The 26873-nt window shown below is 40.9% G+C and overlaps 2 protein-coding genes across 2 annotated transcripts; both read left to right on the top strand.

The window, feature by feature from the left end:
- Positions 1 to 1570: 1570 nt before the first annotated feature.
- Positions 1571 to 11563, top strand: lonp1 (lon peptidase 1, mitochondrial). Its single transcript, XM_087784394.1, has 21 exons — positions 1571 to 2102; positions 3360 to 3448; positions 3662 to 3781; positions 3855 to 4011; positions 4376 to 4489; positions 4597 to 4658; positions 4730 to 4859; positions 5050 to 5133; positions 5299 to 5367; positions 5427 to 5578; positions 6161 to 6299; positions 6659 to 6837; positions 6902 to 6989; positions 7087 to 7209; positions 7288 to 7404; positions 7482 to 7622; positions 8049 to 8214; positions 8276 to 8362; positions 8964 to 9091; positions 9663 to 9827; positions 10809 to 11563. Exons 1-21 carry the CDS (start codon positions 1596 to 1598, stop codon positions 10962 to 10964), a joined length of 2973 nt encoding a protein of 990 aa, XP_087640520.1. The 5' UTR covers positions 1571 to 1595; the 3' UTR covers positions 10965 to 11563.
- A 370-nt stretch (positions 11564 to 11933) lies between these two features.
- LOC148086210 (leucine-rich repeat-containing protein 24-like) lies at positions 11934 to 25083 on the top strand. Its single transcript, XM_087784393.1, has 8 exons — positions 11934 to 12359; positions 17707 to 17887; positions 17951 to 18037; positions 19008 to 19199; positions 19275 to 19443; positions 20763 to 21025; positions 21765 to 22337; positions 22804 to 25083. Coding segments are annotated over exons 1-8 (1878 nt in total). The 5' UTR covers positions 11934 to 12357; the 3' UTR covers positions 23215 to 25083.
- Positions 25084 to 26873: the final 1790 nt, after the last annotated feature.

Below are 26873 nucleotides of genomic sequence, written 5' to 3'. Positions count from 1 at the left end.
AGCTTTCAATGTACCGTCCTCCAATCATCTAAAAGGCATGACCTCTTTTTATGTGTCTTTATAACATTTAACTATCACTCCGATGGGAACCAATTTTTATTACAAAGTCAATTAGAAAGCTCCTCCCTATGATGTTACTACACTGAGTTTTTTTCTAATTATAGTTTTACATTTTATTAAGGGATATTTTCATGCGATTTCATAAACATCTTGTAATAATTACTTAACGACAATTCCAATAGGCACCATAATCATGTCACATGTAAATAGCATCCTCATAATGTTACTACAGTACTCTAGTTTTTCAAAGTTTAGTTTACGATTTTTAAAATAACTTCTTAACTACAACTTCCACTGGTACCAAAAGTGGGTCACTTATAAAGAATCTCCCTTTGATGTTACTTCACTCGTTAACATTTCAAATTATAGTTTTAAATTGGATTTTTATTTTTTAATACAACACTTCATAAACATTTCGTAACAACTCAAATGGGCACAACATTTGTCAATTATAGAGAAACTCCCTATGCCGTGACTACACTCAAAGAAACTACCAGAGAGATCCACTCCAGGACAGAATCATTCGTTTTTCAAATATCCTTTTCAATATCTTGTGCACATACTTCTACAATAACTGTATTATTCATTTAACATTTAACAGTAAAATAGTCTTTCTCTATAAGTTGCTCTATAATTCACCTACATTTAGTGCCCATAGATGGGCTCATTCCCTAAAAAGAATGTTTCTTATTGTGACTAATGAAACATATGTAAAGAAAGAAGCACCTACAGACGCTACTGGAACCGCAAGTATGTTCAAACTGTAGTAATTTGTCTTTGAATTAGTTTTTCGTTGCCAATGATTTTGTTGACATGCCATGTCTGGGGCTTTATAGAAAAAGGGTCAATCGGGCTGTGTCACATAGTTCTTGTTGCGTCTTCGCTTAGCTCGTAAATGCTTAAATCAACACTGCTATCTAGGCTATTATTTGAATCGTTATTGTATTTGTAAATCTGAATAGTAGTTCTAGATTTTGCCAGAAGAATGTCTTAAAAAAAAATACGCAGGCGATCTAACCGATGAATGCGAGTAATTGTTGATTACAATTCACATAATGTTTATTTGAAGTCAAACGAGTTATAGTATATTCACATTTTTGGATATCAAAACACATGTTTAAACCATAGACTATTTGAAGATCACCCTCGTTGCATTTACACATTTAAATAAAACAAAAATGTGCCTATACCCATCGTAGTTGTATTCAAGGAGTTATCTCATGTGAATGATGAAACCTTAAAAAGTATTTACAATTGTAAAAAATTCATTAACATGATCGGTGGATTGTATCAAGGTCGCTATAACTATTCTTTAACACTTTATTTTAACCTTTTAGTTGAGAGTTTTTTTTTATTGTTATGTCAGTTTTAAAATGAAATTGCCTAAAGACAGTGTATTATTATTTTTATTGTTATAATAGTTTTTCTGTCAGAACTATTTCGGCGGTTAAATACATGGTTTGATAATTCTGACATATGACGTCATCAAACGTTGCCGGAAGTAGATCACGTGCCGAAGAAAACTCCAGATAAACATGGCTGCCTACATCACCATGATCGGAGCGATCAGAAGAACTTTAGTAAAGCAGAAATGTCCTTCTTTGTTCATATCTCGTGTCGCTAACACAGAGGGCGCATGTCTCAGTCGCCCCCGGTGTTCTCGGAGTTATTCGAGCACCGAGTGTGCAAAAAGTCATGTTTCGGCCATGACAGCTAGGAGCCGACTGGCCGCCAGACCTCACCGCTGGAAGCGGGTCTGTAGTTCTCCGCTCGGAACCAGCAGCCTTCTCACGCCGTCTCGACGGTTCTTGGTGCAAGACAGAGCGTTCGGTAACCAGGCGAGTAACGCGGGCTTCTCCGGGGAAGACGACGGTGGCAGCGTGGGTTCTGGAGGCGGTGAGTCCAGCGGTGATGGAGGAGCATCTTACGGACCTCAGATGACCGCCCTGACCCCCATGATGGTCCCGGAGGTGTTCCCCAATGTTCCTCTGATCGCCGTGAGCAGGAACCCCGTGTTCCCCCGATTCATCAAGATCATCGAGGTGAGATGATGCAACCGTCAAGAGGTCAAGGACGAACAGGGTCGCTGATGTAACCACCGCGTTTTTATCTCCGTACACTTAACACGAGGAAATGTCTTTTCTGACATATAGTTGGAGATTCTGACACGTATAAGATAAGTCTAAGTAAAGGTAGTGTAAAAAAAAGTCATTAGTAATGTAGAAAAGTCTTTCAGTTTTCACTTGACAAGATGTTTTTTATTGAACTTGACTAGCAACACAGAAAGCAACATCACCCATAGTTTATAGTTTTAGTCTTTCTGTCAAAAGATTTATCCAAAACCAAATGGTTTTTTTTTTCCAAACATTTTTAAAAAAGAATGCAGTCTTTCGGATATATACAAATAATACACGTATCATTATTGTTTGAGTTAATTATATAACCAGTCAGTAGTTAATATAAAATCAAGGGTATTGCAGCAACTGTTAGTTTGGTTAAGAGCTCATGAATTATACAATAATTAATCTGCAGGATTTAATTAAGACCCAGTATTATATTTTTTGATATAGAGAAAGAAGGCTGTCAAATAAAAATACCTATTTTACTTTTAAATACAACTGGTTAATTAATGTTTGATACATTTAATTCCAAACTAACTGATAAAAATTATGATGAATCATGACAATATCTTAATTCTTCCGTCATTGGTGTCTGAAATATTTTATTTAAAGGCAGCTAATGTGAAAAGGCTTCCTCTCCAAGATGCAGTAAGTCCCTCATAAAGATGTTTTGAAGTAAATGATAAAGTTACCCCCGTCTGAAATCTCCACAAATGAGAGGTTACGAGACTGGAGTCCATTATGAAGTATTAATGAGACTCTTAATTCAATTAGTTGCAATTTAAACATGGATGACAAATAAACGGCTAAGTCTAAGTTCTATTTATTGAAACAGTAACTGCAGTGGAAAATTTGATAAATACAAAATAAATATTTTTAAAAACCTGTTTAAATTAACCAAAATGCAGGGTATATTGTTTTTTGTTAAACAATGAACTGTATTTTACCAAAAGTTTGTTTGGAAAAAGCATTTGTATCGTTTAATTGCTCCAGAATTGTATTTAATACAGTACAATGATTTGTGTTTGTTGTCAGGCAGTACACATGGCGGATATAATGAATCAACCATCACGTTATAATTGAGCAGCTCTGAGAGGGTTAATGTCAATCTGTGTTTATGGACAAAGCCCAAGTTCTATGAGTGATTAAATGATGTTTAAGTGCATTTTTGCTCTGCAGGTGAAGAACAAGGCGCTAATGGAGCTGCTGAGGAGGAAGGTTCGTCTGGCTCAGCCGTATGCTGGAGTATTCCTGAAGAGGGATGACAGGTCAGTCTGCTTGATTTACAACACACTTGGGTCCTTTTGGATCCTGGTTTCAACCTTGACTCATGAAGAAAGATGTCCTTGAGGACAGCAAGGGTCGAGTCAGTCAATTTTTTAAAATATGTGCATGTTTTGATTGAGTGTTGGTTTTCTACTGCTGAATAAGAATACATGTTAAATGATAGATTCGACATACTCTCGTTCTTGCTTCTGCAGTAATGAGTCTGATGTGGTGGAGTCTCTGGAGGACATTTATTCCACCGGGACCTTTGTTCAAATCCATGAGATGCAGGATCTGGGAGATAAACTGAGAATGATTGTGATGGGTTATCGCAGGTAAGATTTTTTTCACTTTGCACAAAAAAAACATTGTTGATCACTTGTAAACTCTCTCTCGCGATCTCAACAGAATTCGTATCAACAAGCGGCTGGAGGTGGAGCCTGAAGAACCAGTGACAGAAACACCAGCAGAGTCTGAGCTGGTACAAAAGACCTGGTCACGCCGCAAAGCCAAACGTGGCCGCAAGGACCAAACGGGTTCTTTGCCTGAACAGATGGAGGACAAGGTTAGTCACATGATTTGGCAAGTTTCCGCAAAACACTTTTTTTTTATTTTTTTCACTGAAACAAAATCATCCTAAAACACAAACCTGCCAAAACTAAATGCTTACTGTAAAGTTTTATTGTTTAATATTATCATAGGCTTTTAAAAGTGTTTGGGTTTCCAACAGAGGAGGGTTAAGGCTTTCTATGCTCACACTTTTCTCGCTGCATGAGTTGCTAACAAACCATGTCCAGATTTATTTAGAAAAGTCTTGTTTTACTGAAATCACACTTTGAAAAGAAGTTTCATAAAAGGTCAGATTTTTTATTCTTGGTTTGATTTATCTTTCATCAGTGTCGGTGGCCTTACATTTATTTTCTATCAAGATTTCAGAAGTAGACCTGAGTGCTGAGTTCCAGCCGCTTCCTTCTTCTGAGATTCTGATGGTGGAAGTGGACAACGTACAGCACGAGCAGTTCACAATTACGGAGGAGGTCAAGGTGTGTTCCTTTATCTATTCCTTTTTTATCTAGACTGGATGTCTCTTTAAGGATAACATCTTTTTTTTACCTTCATAATCTCTGCAAGAAATTAACTGTTTTTGCAGGCTCTGACCGCAGAAATCGTGAAGACCATCCGGGACATCATCACACTCAACCCCCTCTACAGGTCCGTGTCTTTTTAAAACACTTGTCGTGTCGCTAACTATTACATTTACATGTGTGTTTTCCACGTATCAGAGAGTCGGTCCTACAGATAATGCAGGCTGGTCAGCGGGTGGTGGACAATCCCATCTACCTGAGCGACATGGGAGCAGCTTTGACTGGTGCAGAATCCCATGAACTGCAGGACGTTCTGGAGGAGATCAATGTGAGCAGCAGCATGTCTGTCACTCAGTTTCTCTGTTGTATGCAAGTGATAAATCTCCTGATGTCAAAACTTGGGCCCCATTTCCTTGTTTGTTTCTGATGAGGAAGGACTTTACTGCTCTAGTCCTATGGAACATTTGTATTCTGAGGATTCGTGAGGCGCTGTGAATAATCAGGTTGTTTCTCTGCAGATTCCCAATCGGCTCTACAAGGCTCTCTCCCTGCTGAAGAAGGAGTTTGAGCTCAGTAAACTGCAGCAGCGACTTGGCAGAGAGGTATTTCTCATCATCCTCCTCACTACTGTAGTCTGATTTTATTATTACTTATTATTAATTATTTAAACATATAAACGACCAGGATACTTTATAAAGTTTGTTACCATGACACAAAACTGTCTAAGTGATATTAGTAAAGCTTGCATGATTTGATTTTATTCGCAGGTGGAGGAGAAGATCAAGCAGACCCACAGGAAATATCTACTGCAGGAGCAGCTCAAAATCATCAAGAAGGTACAATGAACATCGAGTTCAGTGAGTCAGAGCAGGGATATGACAGCATTTGGTTGCAGGAACTGGGTCTGGAGAAAGACGACAAGGACGCAATTGAGGAGAAGTTCAGAGAGAGACTAAAAGACCGAACTGTCGCTCCACACATTATGGACGTCATCAATGAAGAACTCAACAAACTAGGCTTGCTGGACAACCACTCGTCAGAGTTCAAGTAAGTGTCAAACAATCCTGCATGTGGGGATCCTCTTGTGACGACAGTGATGTACAGGTTTAGAATTTATTTTAAAGATAAATTAAAGTATATGGCAATTATTTAACTTTTATTTTCAGTCTTTATAGTATTATTTTAAGTAGAGAAAAGCTAAAACAAATTCTAGTCTTTTGTCATTTTATAATTCACTAAGACAGAGAAGATGCATTGAATTGATAATATACGTTCATTTGTTGGTCGGTTTTCTGGTAGTTTATAAGGCCAGTGTTATCCAAGTGTTTTAAGCTGAGTTAGTACTTGAAACAGGAAATTAAACTCTGCCTCCACTTCCTGACAAACATCTAAAACACATTCAAATTCCAAAAGTGCTTTTTTTTTCAACAGGTCTTCATTTCAGCCCTTCTCAGTGAATTCATCACGTCATTACCATGCCAAAATTCATAGTCTCTCATTATTTTCAGATACAGATTTTTATTTGCAGCATAAGGAGAAACTGTTGTAATACATCTGTCCGCACTACACATGGAAACCTTTTCTTAATCAAGTGACAAGATAGACTTCTGATTTGTGACTCTTTCGCAGTGTCACTCGTAACTACCTGGACTGGCTTACCAGCATGCCTTGGGGCACAAACAGCGAAGAGAACATGGCTCTCGATAGGGCCAAAGAGGTTCTAGAAGAGGACCATTATGGGATGGATGATGTGAAGATGAGAATATTGGTAAGAAAATGCAATTTTCAGTACATCTACATTTATTTCCATAATTATTTTGTAGATTTTTGTTTTGTTTTATTGTGAATTATAGTGATGGTTCAGTAAAAAAATAAATTTCACTCATTTTCTACTTGCCTTCATGTCGACTAAGAGTTTAGTTTATCTGTTCTTTTTTTAGAGGCAAAAAAATAAGACTATTTTAATGTTCTTTGTACAAAAACTTAAAAACATCCTAATGTCTGTAATTTTGTAGTACGTCATTTTAAGAATCTTCTTTGTGTGGAAACTGTTCATCCTCTGACCTCAAACCAAGTCCAAACATAACGCGGTTGATCAACTAAGCTGGTTCATCTTCATGTGTGCAGGAGTTTATTGCAGTGAGCCAGCTGCGAGGGTCCACTCAGGGAAAGATCCTCTGCCTCTATGGACCTCCTGGTGTAGGAAAAACATCCATCGCTCGCTCCATCGCCAGAGCCCTCAACAGACAGTACTTCAGGTTCAGCGTGGGAGGGATGACGGATGTGGCCGAGATCAAAGGACACAGGTTCGGATTGCACGACAGAATCCTATCAGCAGTGGGCGCTAAAATAATGTGTGATTTGCTGCAGGAGGACATATGTGGGAGCAATGCCGGGGAAGATCATCCAGTGCCTGAAGAAAACCAAGACTGAGAATCCACTGGTGTTGATTGATGAGGTGAAAGGGAAACTCCCTGAGAATCTGAACTAATTAAACCTGCTGATAAATAAATGGATTTAAACATTTAACCCACAGCATTTCTTGTCCACTCCAGGTAGATAAAATCGGCCGCGGTTATCAAGGAGATCCATCGTCGGCACTGCTGGAGCTTCTGGACCCTGAACAAAACGCCTACTTCCTGGATCATTACCTAGATGTCCCTGTGGACTTGTCCAAGGTGTGTTCGGACCCTAAACCAAGACCGTCTAGATAATGCATGAGGGTCGGTTGAATTCAGATTTCTGCTCCACTGCAGGTGCTCTTCATCTGCACGGCCAATGTGACTGACACCATCCCAGAGCCGCTCAAAGACAGGATGGAGATGATCAACGTGTCTGGATATGTGGCCCAAGAGAAGCTGGCTATTGCAGAGGTAATTTCCAAATTCTGCTGCCAGTCAACAATATTAATACTTTAAGTTGAAAAATAAAATGGTGTGTGTGCCTCTAGCGTTACCTGGTGCCCCAGCAACGCACTCTGTGTGGACTCGACGAGGAGAAGGCTTCTATCTCACCAGAAGCTCTCAATCTCCTCATCAAGCAGTACTGTCGGGAGTCTGGCGTGAGGAACCTGCAAAAACAAGTGGAGAAGGTAAAAGAAAATAAAGGAACCCAATGTGATGCATAACTGGTTTTCACACTAATATGAAGAACAAATCTTTTATGAGGTTTCCGGGCCACAGATAATCATTTTTAATATATTTGTTAATGTTTTTTTTGCTTTTTTTTTAAAGAAAAGGAAAACCCTTATTATTGGGTTTCTTTTCAAGCCAGTATCTAACAGCACCACTCCAGCAGAGAAGCCACTCTCGTGACTGTATATCTCCAATCCCACAGGGACATTATATACTGTGACTGTTGGGAAAACATTAAAAAACAAAATCTTGAAATGTTAGTTTTGCTGTGACATTGAGAAATTATTTATCAATATTACATTAATATTTACACAATTTTGATGCAGTATTATGTTGACCTTTAAAGTATACATTTTATTGAGTACTGTTTTGATCACCTGCAGGTTTTCCGCAAAGTGGCGTTCTCCATCGTCAGCGGGAAACAAACCTCGGTGACGGTGTCGCCTGAGAACCTGCAGGAGTACGTCGGTAAACCACTGTTCACCGTGGACCGAATGTATGACGTCACCCCGCCTGGCGTGGTCATGGGTCTGGCGTGGACGTCGATGGGTAATAAAACTGTCACTGCAGTCATTGGAAGGCGTTTTTTATGTTGTTGTTTTTTGTTTAGGAGGTTCAACGCTATTTATAGAGACGTCGCTACGCCGCCCTATTGGCAAGGGGGATCAGAAGGCTGAAGGGTCGCTAGAAGTCACAGGTAAGTCATTGGAAGAGTAAAGGTTGAAGACATTTGTGGATCAATTCTATTCCAAATGTGGCCTCTGTCACCTGATCTATGGTGATGCTGCCTGGGCTCGGTGTCAATGAGGATCAAGATATATTTAGGGGTAAAAAATGAAGGGTAAAATGGTTAAGATCTAGAACACTGCGAGAGTCATGGACAGCTGCGCCACCAAACCAAAACTTGCAATCAGCTCCAGGACACTGATAAGAAAACCACAGATAGATGGTGTGTTGAATTAGCTTATCTTATCTTCTGCGAGAGCTTATTTGGATTCGCAACAAGGCTCCTCTGACTGTCCTCCAGAGAGGGAATAAACCTCCTCCACCTGCTGCTGTCTGGGACACAATATCTCCATCCCAAATCAGGTTCTGTAATTAGAATTCAAGATTCTCTTTAACGGTGTCACACACACCAGCACCAGCTTTGGTCCAGCGAGGAATCCAAATCAGATGAGCTGCCTCTGTGCATCTTAAATCTGTTAAATAAGTTGATTCAACATATTTAAATGAAAAAAAAATCAGGGGAGAATGCTCGCAAAAAAAGGTGTCAAAATTTAGTGTTTTGCTGTGTGCAGGTCAGCTCGGTGACGTGATGAAGGAGAGCGCCAAGATTGCTTCTACGTTTGCCAGAGCCTTCCTGATGAACATCGACCCAGAAAATGACTTTCTGGTCAACTCTCACCTGCACCTGCATGTTCCTGAGGTAAATGTTCTTGTTGTGATTCATGTAGAATTCTGCATACAGCTCCATTAAGAAACGTCATTTTCTAAAACATGACAAATAATTTTTTATTTCCCAACCCTTTTTTTGTACTAAAGACCGGTTTAATGGTCGCCTTCAGAAAACAACGGCAAAGATAAATCAAAGAGTTTGTGTATTTCACTAGTTCACAGACTTCCTTTTAAGTTTAATTGATTGAAACGAGTGTTTTGACGTGTCAAGGGGTCACAGGCAAATGTTACTTTAGAGAAAATACCATCTTTTTCAAAACAAAACCTTTCAAACCCTGTTTCTCACTTAACTGGCGCTGGTCCAGTTCCAGGTCAGGAAACCTGGCTTTTGCCGTGAGCCCACAAAATCTTTCATTGATTTAATTGTTCGCTGTGTCTTTGTAAAATCATGTAAAATGAGCTCTTTGGCAGAGGTATGTGCTGTCTCAGTGCTTTTATACTTCATTACTGCCACAGCGTCTCTCCTTAGAGGTTTATTGAGTTATTACGATTGGTGGACAGGAAGTTGACTTTGTGTCCACTCCTGTCATGTTGATTTTTAGGGTGCAACACCGAAGGATGGACCAAGTGCCGGCTGCACCATCATCACAGCCCTGTTGTCCTTGGCAACCAACACATCCGTGCGCCCCAACATGGCCATGACTGGAGAGGTGTCGCTGACTGGAAAGATCCTGCCTGTGGGAGGAATCAAAGAGAAAACTATCGCTGTAAGTCCAGTGTGGGCCTCAGTGTCCACATCCTCATTATATACTCTGACTGCTGCGAGGTGCTGTCACGCTCAAAGATAGAGAGCCTAAATATAATTGGGTAACTTTAAAAAAAAAAGGATAAAAAAATAAATAAGAATGAGCTACAAAATTGTAATTATGCCATAACATTAAAAATTGGTAAGTAAGTAAACTAAGGCAAATATTTGTTTTGCTTTATATACATAAAATATCTACAATTCTATATATATATATATATATTTTTATGTGTATAGTAATATATAGTATTCTTTTAAAGTATTATATTTTAAATACTGACTTAAATGAAAACTTTGCACTTTTAAAAGAGCTGGAAAAGCATAAGCTATCGTTTCTGATGATTCAGCAATGCTAAAAAAGTATTTCTATTTTGTCTGCGTCATGTCACAGATGTGTAGATGCGATTGTTCAGGCAGGAAATGATTTATTAAAGTAAAGGGCATCCAGTCAATTGGCAATAAAAATCAATGTTAAACAGCCCTTAAATCACTTTTAACACTGAAGGATAAACAGTGTTTCATAAACAGTGCGCCTTCAGCAATACATCCCTCGCTGAAGAAGGTCTTGACACCATGGTAAAGTGAGCTTTGTTTTGATGGACAACATTCCCAAATTGAGTTTGACACCAGCCTGTACTGGCAAGGGTACCAATTGCACATTTGGCCCACATGTCGCTCTGGAAGTGAAATCAAGTACCAAATCTACAATTTACTTTAATGATCTAAAACCGTTATTTAAATGACGTATATTTAAACCTGAATAAAGTGTCACTATGTTTGTTGATTAAATTGAATACAGTTGTCAATGATGTCGTCAGTGACCTCTATTCTATCTTGCACATTTCTGACGAACCAACCCAACAAATTACTAAAAGGCAGACTTCAAAAATCAACATATAACAGCGTAACATAATTCACGCTTCTATGTCTGGGTTTCTGTCAGGCTCGCCGTGGCGGAGTGACGTGCATCATCCTGCCAGCTGAAAACAAGAAGGACTTTTCTGACCTGCCCGACTACATCACAGAGGGACTAGAGGTCCACTTCGTAGATCACTACAGCCAAATCTACCCTCTGGTGTTCACCAAAGATCAGTCCTAGAAGAGCATGTGCTGATCCAGGATCTGTCTCGATGTGCACTGAGCAGTCTGAGATGGAATATCTTGCTGAAAAAATCCAGAAGACTTGGCTGGGATGATTAATATCATGTGACTCACAACAGGTGAATAATGGAGAAACAAGGACGCACGGCTGCACTGACCAGACCAGAGCTGTTACACAAGGACCATGATGACAAACGTGTCAACACTTGTTATGACCACCTGAATGACGACCTTTACTTATCAGATGACCTATATAAGGAATACTCCGAATAAATCTCTTTGTATTTATTTAACACAAGTGTGAATCAAGTGTCTACATCCAAACTATACTTGTATTTTACTGCACCAATGTTGTTCTTTTCCGACCTCACAAGTTGTTGTAATTCTTCTTGATCGGGGGGTCTCCACTTCAATGGCTCAGGGGCCACCCAAGCTACATTCTTGTAGAGATTGGATTGCAGGCTGGGGCCTCTTTCTGCTGCGTGTCCTGCATCTATCCTTGTATCCTAATCTATATTAATATTTAGATGTTTAATGGTTTGAACATTTTTTTGTTTTTTGTTTTAACCATTTATGTCGAATTTAACTTGTCTTTTAAATCGGTACCGTCTTAACTATAAATACTGTATATATATATATATCATATATTTAAATGATCACATTTGATGGGATGATCTTTATTTCTGAAACATCTGTTATTGTACAAAGATGAAGTATCCTGCACAAACAATCTACTTCAGGTATATTGAATTTCTTATTTGCTGGTTTCCTCTTTTTTTTTTCTTTTTTTCTTTTTTAACTAAAATCAATTTAATGGCCTCTTGTTTCCAATATTTTATTTTTTATTTTTGTGTTGTTCTTTTGTAGTACCAGTTGGCTGTGAAAAATCTTTTAATTTTCGCTTTTATTCTCCAACGTGTTTTACGGAAGTGAGACCCCGCGCCGCTTCCGGTGTGTGCGCCAGCTTGACTGTTGGTCCAGCGCTTCAGCAGCGTGCGTAAGTTGGGGTTGAGCTGGACCGAACCACAGATGTGAATGAACGCCTGGATCCTGCGTTTTCTCTTCTATCCCCGAGTTTCTTCCCTCCGAGACGCCTCGCTTCCCCTCCTTTTTTTTTTCTCCCTCTCCCGGCAGAATCGACGCCCCCTTGTCCCCCGGATCCTCGCTCTGTTGTTCGGAGGATGCTGCGGGCCCGCGGTGTTCTCCTCTGCGCACCGTGGATGCATCCATCAGCTGCCGTTCAGGTCCTCGCTGCTCTCGCTGCTTCATCCTGAGCGGACGACATCGCCGCCAGTGAGCGGGACCACAGCATCCCTCGGCGGCGGAAAGGAGCGCAGCATCCGTCCTCCTCCATCCTCCTCCTCCATCCTCCCGGAGCTCAGCATCAGCAGATGTGAGTGGTTCTGTCTCCCATCAGTGGTCGTGCCGTCGCTGTTGGGTTTTTCTAGGAGCGGGTCTTGAAAGAGGGGGTGAGAGAAGGGGGTGTCCAGGTGGCCTGCAAGCCCGGTCAGGTCCAATGGTTTGGGGGAGATGCTCCTCTTTTTTTTTTGTTTTGTTTTGGCTCCACCGTGTCTGTGAGGGAGACTCGGGAACATCAACATGGGATGACAACAGCTGAGTCCATATGGACCGGACTAGGTTGGGTGAGAATCATCGGCTACAGGTAGAAACGTGTGACAAAAACAAAGGCAGGTGAGGTGTGAGTATGTCCACCTCTGCAGGAGGTAGGTCAGGTGTTTGGTCAGGTGGCAAAGATGGGAGGAGAATCTTTGTGAACCCCTTTTTTAGATGGACCGGGTCACCTCCCTCGCTAGTGTAAGCTACAGGTCCTGCTGCTGACTGGTGTTTAGAAGACGTTCTTTGGGGGTGTTTATTTGGAGGCTGACCCGTGAGGGACTTGAAGGAAAGACGTGTTGGATGAAGACATGTTGGATAAGAACATGAAGAGGACATGCGTGGCTGGAGAGGAGGATCAATAGAGGTTAAGGTGGAGGACGAAGTGATGGGAAATGCTGACAGAAGAAGATGGTGAGCGAGTCATGCTGGTGTGAAGAATCTATTGTGGTATTGTAAGCAGGTTTAGAGAAGAAGAAACCGGATTAGAAAATGATATTGGATTTAACATTCAAATAATAAAACTATAATACACTATTACGGTACATAGATATACAGTAAGTAGCATTACAGTTTACTAATGAAAACTTCATTATGTTAGACAGAAAGGAGTGTCAGACTCTCTCCTGCCTGCAGCCTGGGTGAATGAGTCTCTGACTCTGTTCCTCCTCCTCCACTGAGAACAGGCTTCTTCCTCCCGACCAGTCCATCCATCCTCTTCCTATCTCTGGCTGCGACGCTGTATTAAAGCTAAGGGTAAAACTCCAAAACTGATCTTGTACCAACTATTTAATGCTATTTTATTAGAATTATTCATGAGTGGTCCAATGCTAGCATAGCTTGTTGAAGTTGTTTGTTTAGGAGACTTGTTTTTTTGTTTTTAGTAGTAATTTTTGTGAGTATTTCTATAAGTTTTCAATACAAACTGTATGAAATGTATTGAAATGAAGATATTTTACATGACTTAAACATTAACATTTTAATATGATGCATTTAAAATGCAATATATCATATTAAATGAAAAAAAAAATGCATTTTTTGATGGTCTAGGATTATTACTAATTCAATGTTTCTATCTTATCCTGTGTGATTTTTTTTTTCCAACATATTCATAACCATTAAGTCCCTTTTTCCTCTTTTCTTTGGCTTGGTTTGGCAGCCCCTCAGAACAGTGCTGTGAGTGTGTTGCCCCCTGGTGTGAAGGGTAGAAGCCCAGGGCATTATTCTTATCCGGCGTGTTGTGGCAGCTCAGGTTGGTGTTTGTTTGACGAGCACGAGTGAAAATTGAGGCAGAAATCTCCCCAGGACTGCCTCCCCTCCTCATCTAATGATGGCCTGGACGCCAAAACTAGAAACTAAACGTCCTTGATGACTCACACATGTTTCCTGTGGCAACAGTTGATGAGCAAATTAAGCAGGAAAATGTGGCACTCATTGAATTATTGGCCGAGACACAAGGCAGCGATGCTACGGCAGCAGTTCTTCCTGCTGTCACTGCTGAAGCCTCCGCCGCCGTTGATCCTCATCTGCTCCGACGCTCACGCTCGGCTGATGCTCACGGTGCAGCCGCATGTCGGTGTCGGGCGTTTTTTTTTTTACTCGCTGTCGGGACGGCAGCGTAAAGTGGTGACATGTTTTTGACAGGGAGAGCAGATGGGACCAAGGATTTTCGAGAAGTTTAACACGGAATACAAGGTTCCACTGGCTTTCAAGATAGAAGCTCCGGGGCGACAGTGCATGAGAACGTGGGAGGTCCAGATTTATATTCAGTCGTTACTTTATCAGACACTCTCGTCGATGTCTGCCAGATTAAGTGATGAGGTGCTGAAGACGACGCTCAGTGCAGTAGTTGTAAAATATTTAGGAAAAAAAATGTCCTGAACATGACTTTAAGGGAGTTTGTATAGAATTCCCCCAAAAAAGGTTTGGTGCATCTTAAAAAGGGACGTCAAGCACGAGAAGTGCATCCTGCTCTTCAAACACTCACAAATCACCCACTACTGCTTTTAATGCTGGTCTTTTAGCATTTTAATCATAGACGGATGACAAGCCGGGACGCTAGTCGAGTAAAAAATGTGCTTTTTTTTTTTAAATGTCAAGAGAAAACGATTCACTTGCAAAAGTGCATTAGCCGTCATAGAGGTTGAACAGAGAGAAACCAAAAACAAATGTAACAAACCCCACTGTAAGTAAGTAAGTGAGTAATTATTATTTCTAAAGCGTCTTTCTAGACCAGGGTCACAAAGCGCTTTAACAATCAAAACAATACACATTTAAAATATATACTTTAAAAGACCAAGACACAGACACAGGAGTCCCAGAAAATCAAGGAAAAGCTTGCAACATAATAAGAATGTCTTAAGATGTTTCTTGAAAGTGTCGTTCCAAAGCTTAAGAGCAACAGCCGGGAAGGATTTCTCTCCTCTGGTACGGAATCGTGTTCAGGAACCATCAGTAAATTCTGATCCACAGACCTCAGAGCCCGAGCTGGGGTGTAAGTCTGGATCAGATCACTGATGGAAGGAGGAGCCTGACCATGAAAAGATCTGAAAGTAAGGACCAGAATTTTTAAAGTTGATCCTGAAAGAAACTGGAAGCCAGTGAAGAGATTTCAGGATCGGGAAATGTAAGTTCTTCTACTAGAGCAGCTCAGAATTCTTGCTGCAGAGTTGTGTATTAACTGCAGGCGAGACAGCTCCTTCTTGTTTACACACCTTGTTTAGACTGTGGGACGTGTAAAGGAATATCTTACCTTATCTCATGTGAGCTACATCAGAGCGATGTAAGAAGTATTCAACACCTTCAACAGCATAGAAAAATATGATCATTTCTATTCGTTTGTCCTTCATCTCTGAGCATTTCTTGAATTTATTTCCCAGATGAATGATATGACTGAAGCTCAGTCACATCTAAGGTGCGCCAGAACTCACTGGTGGGTCACTCCGCTGATTGTCCCACCAGCTGTGGAAACTAAACGATGACGGATGTCGGATCTAGACAGAGATGGAATTGCATTACTCCGCGATGAAAGTGTCGTCCGTGAAGATGTTTAGACCTAAACATGAAACACTGTCATCTAAGGAGAGCCCGGTACTGTTCTGTGATGCATTTGTTATCGGGCCACACTGAAAGATGAAAACTTTTTTATAATTTGTGGACAATTGATTTTCACCATCTATTAGGTGATTTATTTTGAAAGAAGCAACATTAGCTTGTGACTCTTGACACATTTGGTTAAATTTACTCCTAATAAACCAGTAAAATAATAAAAATGAACAAACAAAAACTTGAAAAAAAAATCAAATTTTATATAAATAATGCTAATATCCAACTCGTCTTAAAGTGAGAAGACTCACACGTACAGAACACAATCGTCGGCATACAATCAAACTGAGTAAAATAGACAGAAAATCGTTACTAGTCAAGAGCACCGGTTGATTCACAGTATAGTAAGATGTCATTTTTAATGCACTTTATTTCTTTTTTTTTCCAGTTATACTATTTTTTTAAAACGTTTTTTTATCCAAAGGCATTAAACCAGTTAACACGCGTGTTCAACTGAAGTTTGGCCAATTTTGTGTATGTGTTTACTCATTTCATGTGGCCGCGAGAGTTTTAACTCTTGTTTTATATCTGGGTCAAGGTGACCCGAAGGCCGAAAACAAATGTGTTTGTGGTATCCCTTTTGTTGTCTCAGGGTCATGGTGTTGTCAGGACTCCGGGTTACCTTGACCCTAGAGATAAAGCAAGGGTTAAGTTTAAGCTTAGTTTACAGAGTTAAAGTTTGCCCATGGACACGTCGTTTGCTGGAATCAGGGATTTTTACTGTGGACTATTAATCTGGAAAACAGAAAATCGAGTGCAAGTATATCGATATACATTATATTTGGCATTAGATCATATTTTATCATGTTGTTTGTAAGTAATTGAAGCTCAACGAATCCTTTCTCAAAGTCATGTATGGAAAATAAAACATGGCTGATGATGAGGCTGATTCCAGATCAGCTATACATGAAAAGATAACTGGACAGAATCCCGTAGAGGTCGAGCCAGTATTCCAACTTTCCTGGATGGAACAGGACACCCGTGTGACCTCTAAAATCTATTAGCGCCACGACCCCACTGATGCATCATGGGGAGGAGAGCGAGCAGGAAATACTGTGTGTTTGACCCCTCGCCCTCCTCATACATCACAGGTGACAGCGCCTCGTAAAAAGATGACTGTGTGTGGTCTTCTCATCAACTTCTGGGATGTTTAACAGCCTCGCTGCTGTCCTCCAGTGATATGTGGCGAGAAGATGTGACGCCGAAGGAGCGAATGTTTCGTCCGAGAGCGAAGAGGTTACACACCGTCCTACTAGAAACCACATCAATTCCAGGGAACTGATGTTTTTCAAATGCGTGAGGCATCTGCTCGACACAGACCGTTATTTGTGAATATCTTCCTGTCACAGTTATTGATCGCAATATTTGCACATTTTACGGCTCTGTACTCGGATCACTTTTATATTTATCTGTTTAACCTACGGAAGTATTGCAGTGCCACCAGAATATTAATGGTTGAATTTTACATTTACATTTGTGACATTTACTTTTTTTTATTGTTGTTTTAAACTTTGTTTTTTTTTAATGTTATAATTGTATACAATTATTTTTATATTGAAAGGTTGACTGTGTTTTCATAGAATAATTAGTCAATAATTTATATAATCAAAGTTTGAATTGGACTAATTGAACACAACTTTCTGATTTATTTATTTTTTGAATTAATGCAGTGTTTAGCACATGGTTTGATATTCCTATTCAAATGATTAAAAAAAAATCTTAATTCATTATTTGTTGCCTTTTATATTCCATATAAATTATTTTAACTCAAACTTATGTTTTTGAATGATGAGTAATTGAAATATCAACGTCAAAATAGTTTTTATAAATATTTAATGTTATTATGTCTACAAAAACTAAACTAATTCAACCTTTTAAAATATAAATTAATGGATTGAATTGTTAAATAATGCTTAAAAAACGTGTTAAATGTAACTGATCTATTTCCATAGTATGAAAGTAGTTCATAAGACGCAGCTTCAAAACCTGGATCCTGTACTAGTTCTGAGCTGCTCCCTCAGGTCCTCGGCTGTGATGGCGGTTCTGTCGGTGCTGCTGCTGACGGTGCTGCTGCTGGCTCTGCCGCCCGTCGCCCGGGCGTACCCGCCCTGTCCTGTGAGCTGCCGCTGCTACAGCCTGACGGTGGAGTGCGGCTCCACGGGCCTGCCCGGCCTCCCTAAACATGTCTCCGCGAGCACACAGGTGCGTCCACTGAACCCACGGCTTTACCCTCATTCACACTGACTCGACTGTCCCTCCACACAGACCCTCTTCCTGCAGGACAACGTCATCAGCCAGATCCGGAGAGAGGATCTGACCACACTGACACACCTGCACTATCTCTACCTGCAGGTGATCTTGGACAGCAGACTCCTGTGTCTGCTCCATTTTGTTACACTCTTGAAAATGTACAGAGGGGTCACACATCTATTTTAAATATTAATAATTAAGTAATTAATTGATAAGTAAAGTGTTTTGAATCACACATTGCATGTTTCGATAATACTGTAAATATATTTTTCTATTGGAATTATTACCAAAACATAAAGAATTTCTCTTAACCCTTAACCCTTATCTCAGGGTCCAGATGACCCGAAGGCTGCAAAACAAAGATAACACAAGGGTTAAGAAGACCTAACAACATATAAATTCCATATGATCATTTTATTATTTAAATATTGCCCCTGATACTATTAAATATTTGTTTATTTATTTAACTATATTTGACTTAATTATGGGCTTTTTTTGTTTTGTGTTTTTACACATTAATGCTTGTATGTTATGGCTTTTACAAAGACCATCTTTATTTAAGTGGCATCACAAAAAAAACTTTGCAGGAGCCAAGCTCACAAGCAGATAATTTCCCACATTGATATTTCTGTTCCTTTTACTATTTATTTGTTAAACCTCAAAACCTGTAACACAAAGATACTGAAAATCTTTTTTTTTCAACTGTAAAGTCAAGTGAAAGAAATTTGAAGCCTACTATACACTTGCTAGCTTAGCTAGTTCATCAAAAAAGAGTCTGAGGTGAAATATACCACCACCTACCAACAGTTTTTTTTAATTAAATTCTAAACTGAATCCAAGATTAAAAAACAAAATCTGTAATTTCTAAAAAGAAAAAAAAAACATTTTTGATTATATCTCTTACTTGTCAATACCATGAAGGTACAGGAACATTTATGGATCTATCATGGAGAACCTGGAAGAGACATTTTAAGATGAAAGATACGATTGAGAAGATTGTTGTTCAAAAAGGCAACACAAAGCGAGACTGCGTGTCACATTAAGTGTGTCTGATGAACTCTCATCCGTCCAGAACAACACCATCTCAGCGGTGGAGCCCAGCTCCTTCCAGAACCAGGGGCAGCTCCTGGAGCTGGCCCTGAACGGGAACCGGATCCACCTGGTCAGTGCCGACATGTTTCAGGGCCTGGAGCATTTGCGCATTCTGTACCTAGCGGGGAATGAGATCACGCGGCTGCTGGACTACACCTTCCGAGGGTTGCAGGTGTGTTGCATCTCGCCTGAGGTTTGATCTCGTGTAATTGTGTGTGTTTGTGTTTGTGTGTGTTTGTGTGAGCAGCGTCTGCAGGAGCTTCACCTGCAGCGCAACAGCATAGAGATGATAGCAGACCAGGCTCTGGTGGGACTGAGCTCTCTGGCTCTGCTGGACTTGAGCAGGAACAACCTTCATACCATCGGGCCGGCTTCCCTGAGACCTCTGGTCAGCCTGCAGGTGCTGCGTATCACAGGTGAGCTGGATCTACCACCAGATGTCATTTATTAATCTATAAATCTAGCAAAATATACTTTTTTTGTGTGCCGTCACCTCGATGTCTTTGATATATAAATGGTGTCGCTGTGTTTAAGGGACAGACCATTTAAATAATGAAGTGTAGAGCAGGCGGATCACGCAAACAGAAGAAAAATAATTAATAAAAACCTGATATGAAAAAATGAAGATACAGCTTTAAGTCCTGCAGCCTGACAGCAAGAAGGTTCTTCCTTCAATTCCAGCTTGAAGCAGTTGGATTTTGGATCTGGTCCTAACTGTGGGGACCCTCTGTCTTAATATGTGTGTGTCGGGTTGAGTTCTGTCCAGGGTGCACTCTCTTTGTAGAAACGTTTTGCTAGAGTGAATAAGCATTTTCTGATGTTTTCCCCTAAACAAGATGTTCAATTTGATCAAAGTTCATTCACTTTAGAAAACAAAACACAAGAGACAAAATTAATTCTGTGAACATGTAATCATTTCCAACATTACAACATTTAAAAAGTAATTATAAAGAAGCCAAGCACACGTTTGGTGTTTTACCACCATCAATATCAGCTATTTGAGCCACATTATTATTATTATTATGATGATGATGATTAACCAACAACTGAATGAAATGTGACTCTTACTAGAAAGTGTAACTTTTATTTACAGACCAAAGCAATAAAATACTCAAGTCACCATAACCCTGCAAATATTGCTACATTAAAGGCACACAGTTGTGTCATCTGTAGAGAAATGGAGGAGAAAGAAACAAAAACAAGAAACAGTCAATGGGACCTTTAAGTACTGCAATGCATGCTGGGAGAGTTTTCAGCCCAAGTTATTTTACCTGATAATAACAACAATTCAGTTAAAATATGTAATGATTTGTGTATTAAATAAATCATGTTCCATTGTTTATTTGCAGGAAAACCATCATTTTTTAATGAAAAGTAACAGGATCTATGAGCAAACTTCATGTTTAATCAAGTGGAACTTAAAGATCAACTAATGTGAAAACTCTCCTGAGTCACTCACATGTTTCAAATGTTGACGTCTTTGTCTCCAAGATGCAGTAAGTCTCTCATCGTGACCATGTTAGGAAGTTATTACTTTATAAAGTTCTCCACCGTCTGAAATCTCGGCGAACCAGAGGTTACGAGAGCGGAGTTCATTATGAAATAATAATGTCTTCACTCCTCCAGCCAGCCAAGAACTCATGAACGTATATAAAATAACAACAAACTTGACAAAAAGTTATAAAAAGTTTTTATTTTTTGCTCTCTGACCTTCTGAACTCTGACCCTCACCCAGACAACCCCTGGCGCTGCGACTGTGCGCTCCACTGGCTGCGCAGCTGGATCGACGAGGAGGGTCAGCGGCTGCTCAGCTCGGCCGAGCGCAGGCTGGTCTGCACGGAGCCGCCTCGACTCTCGCACCTGAGCCTGGTGGAGGTTCCTCTCAACAGCCTGGTGTGCATCCCTCCCTTGGTGCAGCTGGAGCCCAGAAGACTTGCCGTGAGACTCGGGGAGAGTCTCCGGGTGTCCTGCCACGCCTCCGGGTACCCCCGGCCACAGGTTCGACTCCCTCTTTTGTTTTTTCATACATTACACGCCTTCAGGCCGACCTGCCCTTAAATAAGAAAAGGCAGAAAAGTCAGCCAACAGTGACTTTTCTTCACTTTCTGACTTGAAACCAAACTTATTCTTGGGAGGACTTCCCTGCTGTTGTTGTTCATGTCCTTCCAACATAACACCAAACGTAATAAAACGACACATTTTGTGTTTTAATCATTACAGATTTAATGTTTCATCAGCCAGAGCTCAGCGAGGTCAAAAAATCCACCAAGAAAGTCTGACGAGGCAACAAAGATCGATACATATTTCCATAAGATCATTTCTTGATATGGATCCGAGGCTCTCAAATAGGATTTGAGAATTAGGATAATCCAATTGTTTCCTCCGCTAAGAGGGCTCTGCTTTTGACGGCGTCTGTATGTCTGTTGTTGGAAAAAGAAAGATTTTCGTAAAGATTTTGGACAAGGAACAAACGATTACATTTAGGTGTGTTTGGGATTAGCATCTGGATCAACGGATCATTATGATACTTGCCAGTTTAAATTCACACTCATATTGTGTGAGCTAGTTGTGGAGAGCTACTGCTACTATTTCAAATGCTAAAAAAGGTGTCAAATTATGTGGATAAAATTAATGTAGGGCGAAAGAAAAATGGGTAAAATAATATGGGTGTGTATCTTGAGTGCTCTTGTATTGGCTGGATTAGAAGATGGGTAGTAAGAAACCGTCTTTTGAACAGGTGACCTGGAAGAAGGCGTCCCAAGGAAAAGTAGCTCTTTCCCCCCGAGGTCTCGTCCAGGACCTGGCTCCAGGAGGAGGGGTGGAAGAAGGGGTGTCTCCGGAGGAAGGTCGAGTCAGTCTGCAGAAGAACGAGGGCGAGCGCTTCGACCCGGACACCGGCAGTGGGATGTTATTCCTCAGCAACGTCACGGTCGCTCACGCCGGCTTCTACGAGTGCGAAGCCTGGAACGCGGGGGGCGTGGCCAGACTCACCTTCCAGCTCGCCATCAACTCCTCGACGTCCTCGTCCACCTCCTCCTCCTCCTCCCTTTGGGCGTCGTGGTCCCAGGTGTCCTCTCCGTACTCCCCCGCCTGGCCCCGGCTGAGGAACCACGGTCAAGTCCTGGGCTCGGACGTGAGCCGGGAGCCGCTCTACGCTCTGGGCAGCATGGCTTTCAGCGCCTTGGGGGCCGCCACGCAGACCGCCATCGCCGCGGGGATCTCTCTGCTGGCCCTCACCGCCTTGCTGCTGGTCGCCATGATTTACAGTCGCCATCATCAACGAGAGAAGGTGCCTGACGGAGCTGAGAAGGTGAGTCTGACGTGTCATCTAGTGCGTGTGAGGGGACTTAAGAAACCATCAGCGACATCCATCTTGACCTATATTGCAATTTTATTGCCTGTTACGTTGCAAATTTGTAGCGAGTCCCTGCTTTCTATAAGATTTGTCTTTATTTTTAAAAAAAGATTGTTCTCGTCTTACCTCATGATGTATTTGCAGAATACGTATGAGTCAAGGTTTTATTTAATTAAGTGCACAACCCAAGGAATAATTTAATACCAACTGTAAAGACCTTTTCCTACCAAAAGATTAGTAAAAAATGTAATTAATATTTGATTCCACTCCGGGTGCAAGGGTTACTGAGGTCTGAGGTGCAAAAGAGGACACATTTAATTTCATCCTGGACGCAAACCAGCCAAATCTAATCTAGGATCATCAACATTATCTCTTAAGACGATACAATCCTGACAATCTTTTTCTTTTTCTGAACCTGCAGGAGGAGAGCATCCTGTACGTCAACGACTACTCCGACGGGCCGACCACCTTCGCTCAGTTGGAGGAGTACCGGGACGAGAGGGGCCACGAGATGTACGTCCTCAACAGAGCCAAGCCGGTGTTGCCCCCGCCGCCGCCCACCGCGGTCTCCACCACCATCAACCTGGGGGGCCCCGCCCTGTCCGACACCACCAGCCTCACCGCCTCCTCCGGCCCGGGACAGTTGGCGGTGAGTCCCACGCTGACCGCCAACAAGCAGCAGCAGCTGGACGGGGACATACGGACCATGAGGAGGATGGGGGGCGAGGGCGGCGAGGCCGAGCCCGTCATCACGTCGGAAGCCGAGGGGATGTTTTTGAACCACACCGGTCTGTTCATTGACTCTCAGATCGCTTATGAGATCCACTGCTGAGGACGGGGCTGATGCATAGAACTATAATGCCCAACAGTCACTGGAGGAACATCCCTGACGTCTGAACAGTCTGAGTAGTCGAGCCAGTCGGTCTATTCGCTTGGTTCAGGGAAGAGAGTTGGTTTAAACCCCCCGGAGCTAAAACTGTCCAACAAACTTTAGTGATGACAGTCTGGATGTCATCAGTGTTAGACTTGTCTGACCCCCTAGCAGCCAATGAACACTTTTTAATCACAGCATTTATCTACTTTCATACCAGCAGCTTTTCACTGTCTTGCCTGTTTAAAGGGTAACATGTGATTCCAACCTCTAGAAATGTTGTGGAGCTTTATCACTTCGACTTTCTGTGTCACACATCTTTTTTTTCAAACACCTGCGGATTAAGTTGAAGACGGCTTTCCAGAAAGGTAGAAGGGTTGACTGGCTGGTCACAGAAACATTTGGGGGATTCTGAAGGATGCTAGACTGCAAATATGGCTCAGGAGATTTTGGTAAGGACCTAAACAAGCTCCATAGAAGGTTTTTGGAACCAACTTACCTCAGTCACTCCAGGTGTGAGCTCCGTGCGAGGCTTCTGCTCAGCTGACTTTGTTGAAGCAACAAATACAAATGGGCGCCAACCACCCATTTCGAAGGGTACCTAGAGAGTGGCAGACCAGAGCTGTGGTTGACCCAGCCTCCCAAGGAGCACCACTTGACGTCGCTGTCCAGGAGAGACTCTGGATCTTCTAGATCCTTGATCTTTAACTCCTTGACTAGCCTTCTAGGGCAGGTAGTCAATCCAGTACCCAAGAAGTTGTCGAGCCATTTTAGACCTGCCATATAGTCATCGAGCCAAAGCAAGTTGTGTTTTAGTGCTTTAAAGTGAGGGTCCTGGTTACCCTTACCTCGGGTCACTCCTTTTTTTGCTGATGATATTGGTTACAATCATCCATGCATAGGAAGAAGCCTGGAACTGTGTCTGGAATGCTGGGGAAGGAATCTGTAGCTGTGCTCAGCTGTGTGTCCTAGACTGTTAAGTACACAGATGTCGCCATCCTTTGTTGCGTAATCCAGGATTAACCTTTCAAGAGAAGCAGCAGTGGGATTGATGGGATCTCAGTTCAGAGGGGTTTATTCTGAATTCAGTTTTTTTTAATCACATCATTTATTCAATGTAACTAAATCACGTTTCAATAAGTGGTATTTATTTGGTTTTTGAACAGAAAAGGAGGGTGGGCTAGCGAGACATAGCTAAAGGTCTCCACTGACTATCTTTCCACCGTTTTCAATGAGATCTTGGACTTGGTGAGTTTGTCCAGTTTACTCCCATAATCCAAAGACTTAGAGTTTCATGACTTTAAATTGAACATGGTTGTCTGTCTCTATGTGCCCTGCGCTGGAATATGTTCCCTGCCTCACGCCAGGTCAACCAGATCACAGTCATGTGACAAAAGTGGCAGAAGGAAGAGTTTGAGACTCTTTTTGGTTCATAGATCCAGGAAACTAATCACAACTGCAGACTCTTTAAACTCTTTTGCGCACCTCTGGCTTAATCCAAGACTACCCTTAACAACCTTTGATGTCACTACGTCGCGCTCAACTTTATTTGTCTGTACCTGTGCACCCTCTTCCTTTTCTCGCATCTTTGTATATTTTGTAAACTGAAGCCTTTGTCAAATTCTGTTCTTTTAATGTTTCTTGCGTCCTCCGCGGTGGAAGCATCCATTCGTTTGGAGTATTTCATGTCGTCGATATAATCAGGAACAGTGAGATTTTACTGTTTTTAGAAGCTTCACATGTTTTTTTGGTGGACTGCAGATGCTCTTGAGGTCAGCTGTGTACAAATGCATGTAAAGTGATCCACAATAAACAGGAATCAGGTGTGAATTGACTATGATATTCTTTTCCTTGAGTAGGTTCTGGGATTTGTAGTTCATGTTGCACAGACAGTCATGTAAACAATGATTAAAGATAACTTTTGTTTTTTCCAAGTAGTAACTTCTGTGTATCATGGTACAAACGGACTGAGGAGAAAACAGGGAATACCTTAACGCACTGTTTTTGTAAGTACAGTGTCAAATATATGGATGTTAGAAACTAAGTGGTTGTTATCAAGAAGACGTATATCATTTATAGATATGTTTTAAAATTAAACTCATCTATTTTTTTTTCTTATCAACAAATGACTAATGCAAGATTTTTTTTGTTAACTTTCATGTCATCTGTCCAAATGTACCTTTGGTTGTACCAGCAATTAATATCAACAAGAAATTGAAGAAAACAAGGCGCTATAAACAGCGTTTACATGACTTCACTACTTTGTTTTAATAGCTTGGAGCTTGGTGTCACGAGGCAAACCACCAACAAAAATGTTAAATAATGATACTCTGTAGCCTATATTAACAATGTAGTAATATGGGAGAGTATCACATGATAACAGTCCCAGTAACAACAACAGCACATATATTTGAAAATTGCATAATATTTGCAGGTAATTCATGTTTATGGCGCATTTCAGGGAAATTTTGATATTTTCCCATGGGACACATGACGATTTCTCACTACAGTGGTTGAAAAACAGAGTGAGAGGGTGTCACGAGCATTCATAGAACCCGGGTTACATTTAGGTAACTTCAGCGAGGAACTGGAGCCACAGGTTTGAAACACATACGTTTCCTGTGGGTTACCTGAATGTAACCACGGTTCTAAAAAGACTTGCAACGCCCTTTGGCCAAGCCCAGTTCGAAGGGACTGTTTAATGAGAACCCAAAGGTCAATAGTTTCTTTAAGAACTCGTAAATTGTTACATACAAGTTTGAAGACTCAAAATTCAACATTTTTTTCATAAAAAAACATTTGCTACTTAGGAGTCACTAATGGTGTCGGACCAGATATGATATTTATTGAAGGATAGTCTCGCTCTTATCTCTGCATTAAAGCCGAGTCATCCAACAGTAAAGTCACGCAGATAAGTGGTCAGGACTCTCAAGAATGAAACTGAAGTCATCATGTCGCTGTTGACGGATGAAGACATGATCCCAGCTGCTGCCAACACTCCACTTCCTGTTCTCCCTCCTGGCGTCGTCAGTCACACCTGAGTCACGCTCCTGTGCTGGTGAGTCCACTTCTGGGTTTTCAGTGAATATTTCCAGCAGTTGTAAAGAACGTGTTCATCGTTGTGTAGGATGTGAATAGTTTGGATCATGATGTCAGTGATCAACAGTTTCATCGTGAGCTTCCAACAATCCTGGTTTTTATATCTAAAGTAACTGTTTAATATTTTTCCCAACGAGTACTCATGGTTTACTCCTGGTGAATTTTTAGCAGCACAAACAATGAAGTATTTGGATAATTGGATGTATGTATGTATTTATATGCATGTATGTATGTATGTTTGTGTGTATATATATATATATACTGTATATATATACATTTTTATCTCAGACAAATCATCCAAACACACAACTAACTATATGTATTTCTATTTTTATGTAGCCAATTAGATTTCCACTAATAAAACGGAGAATATAGGATTTAAGTGATTAAAAACCGTCAGTTTTCTTAAAGCTTCTTAAAATGTAAAATACATTTTTTTTTTGTCAGTAATTCGTCACATAATCTGTTTTTATTGATGGTTTGTTTCATTGAAGCACCTGAGTCATGTTGGATTATTCACT

This window comes from Callionymus lyra, chromosome 2, assembly GCF_982586985.1.
Source record: "Callionymus lyra chromosome 2, fCalLyr1.hap1.1, whole genome shotgun sequence".
In the NCBI taxonomy this organism is placed as follows: Eukaryota; Metazoa; Chordata; class Actinopteri; order Syngnathiformes; family Callionymidae; genus Callionymus; species Callionymus lyra.
This window is presented reverse-complemented; position numbering and strand designations above follow the sequence as displayed.

Excerpts from the sequence above, each read along its gene's own strand:
- LOC148086210 (XM_087784393.1), top strand. Across the intron at positions 17,888-17,950 it reads ATGTCTCCGCGAGCACACAG|ACCCTCTTCCTGCAGGACAA; the intron begins GTGCGTCCACTG and ends CCCTCCACACAG. Across the intron at positions 19,200-19,274 it reads ACACCTTCCGAGGGTTGCAG|CGTCTGCAGGAGCTTCACCT; the intron begins GTGTGTTGCATC and ends TTGTGTGAGCAG.
- lonp1 (XM_087784394.1), top strand. The coding sequence starts at position 1,596 with ATGGCTGCCTACATCACCATGATCGGAGCGATCAGAAGAACTTTAGTA. Across the intron at positions 4,860-5,049 it reads ACGTTCTGGAGGAGATCAAT|ATTCCCAATCGGCTCTACAA; the intron begins GTGAGCAGCAGC and ends GTTTCTCTGCAG. Across the intron at positions 7,405-7,481 it reads AGAAGCTGGCTATTGCAGAG|CGTTACCTGGTGCCCCAGCA; the intron begins GTAATTTCCAAA and ends GTGTGCCTCTAG.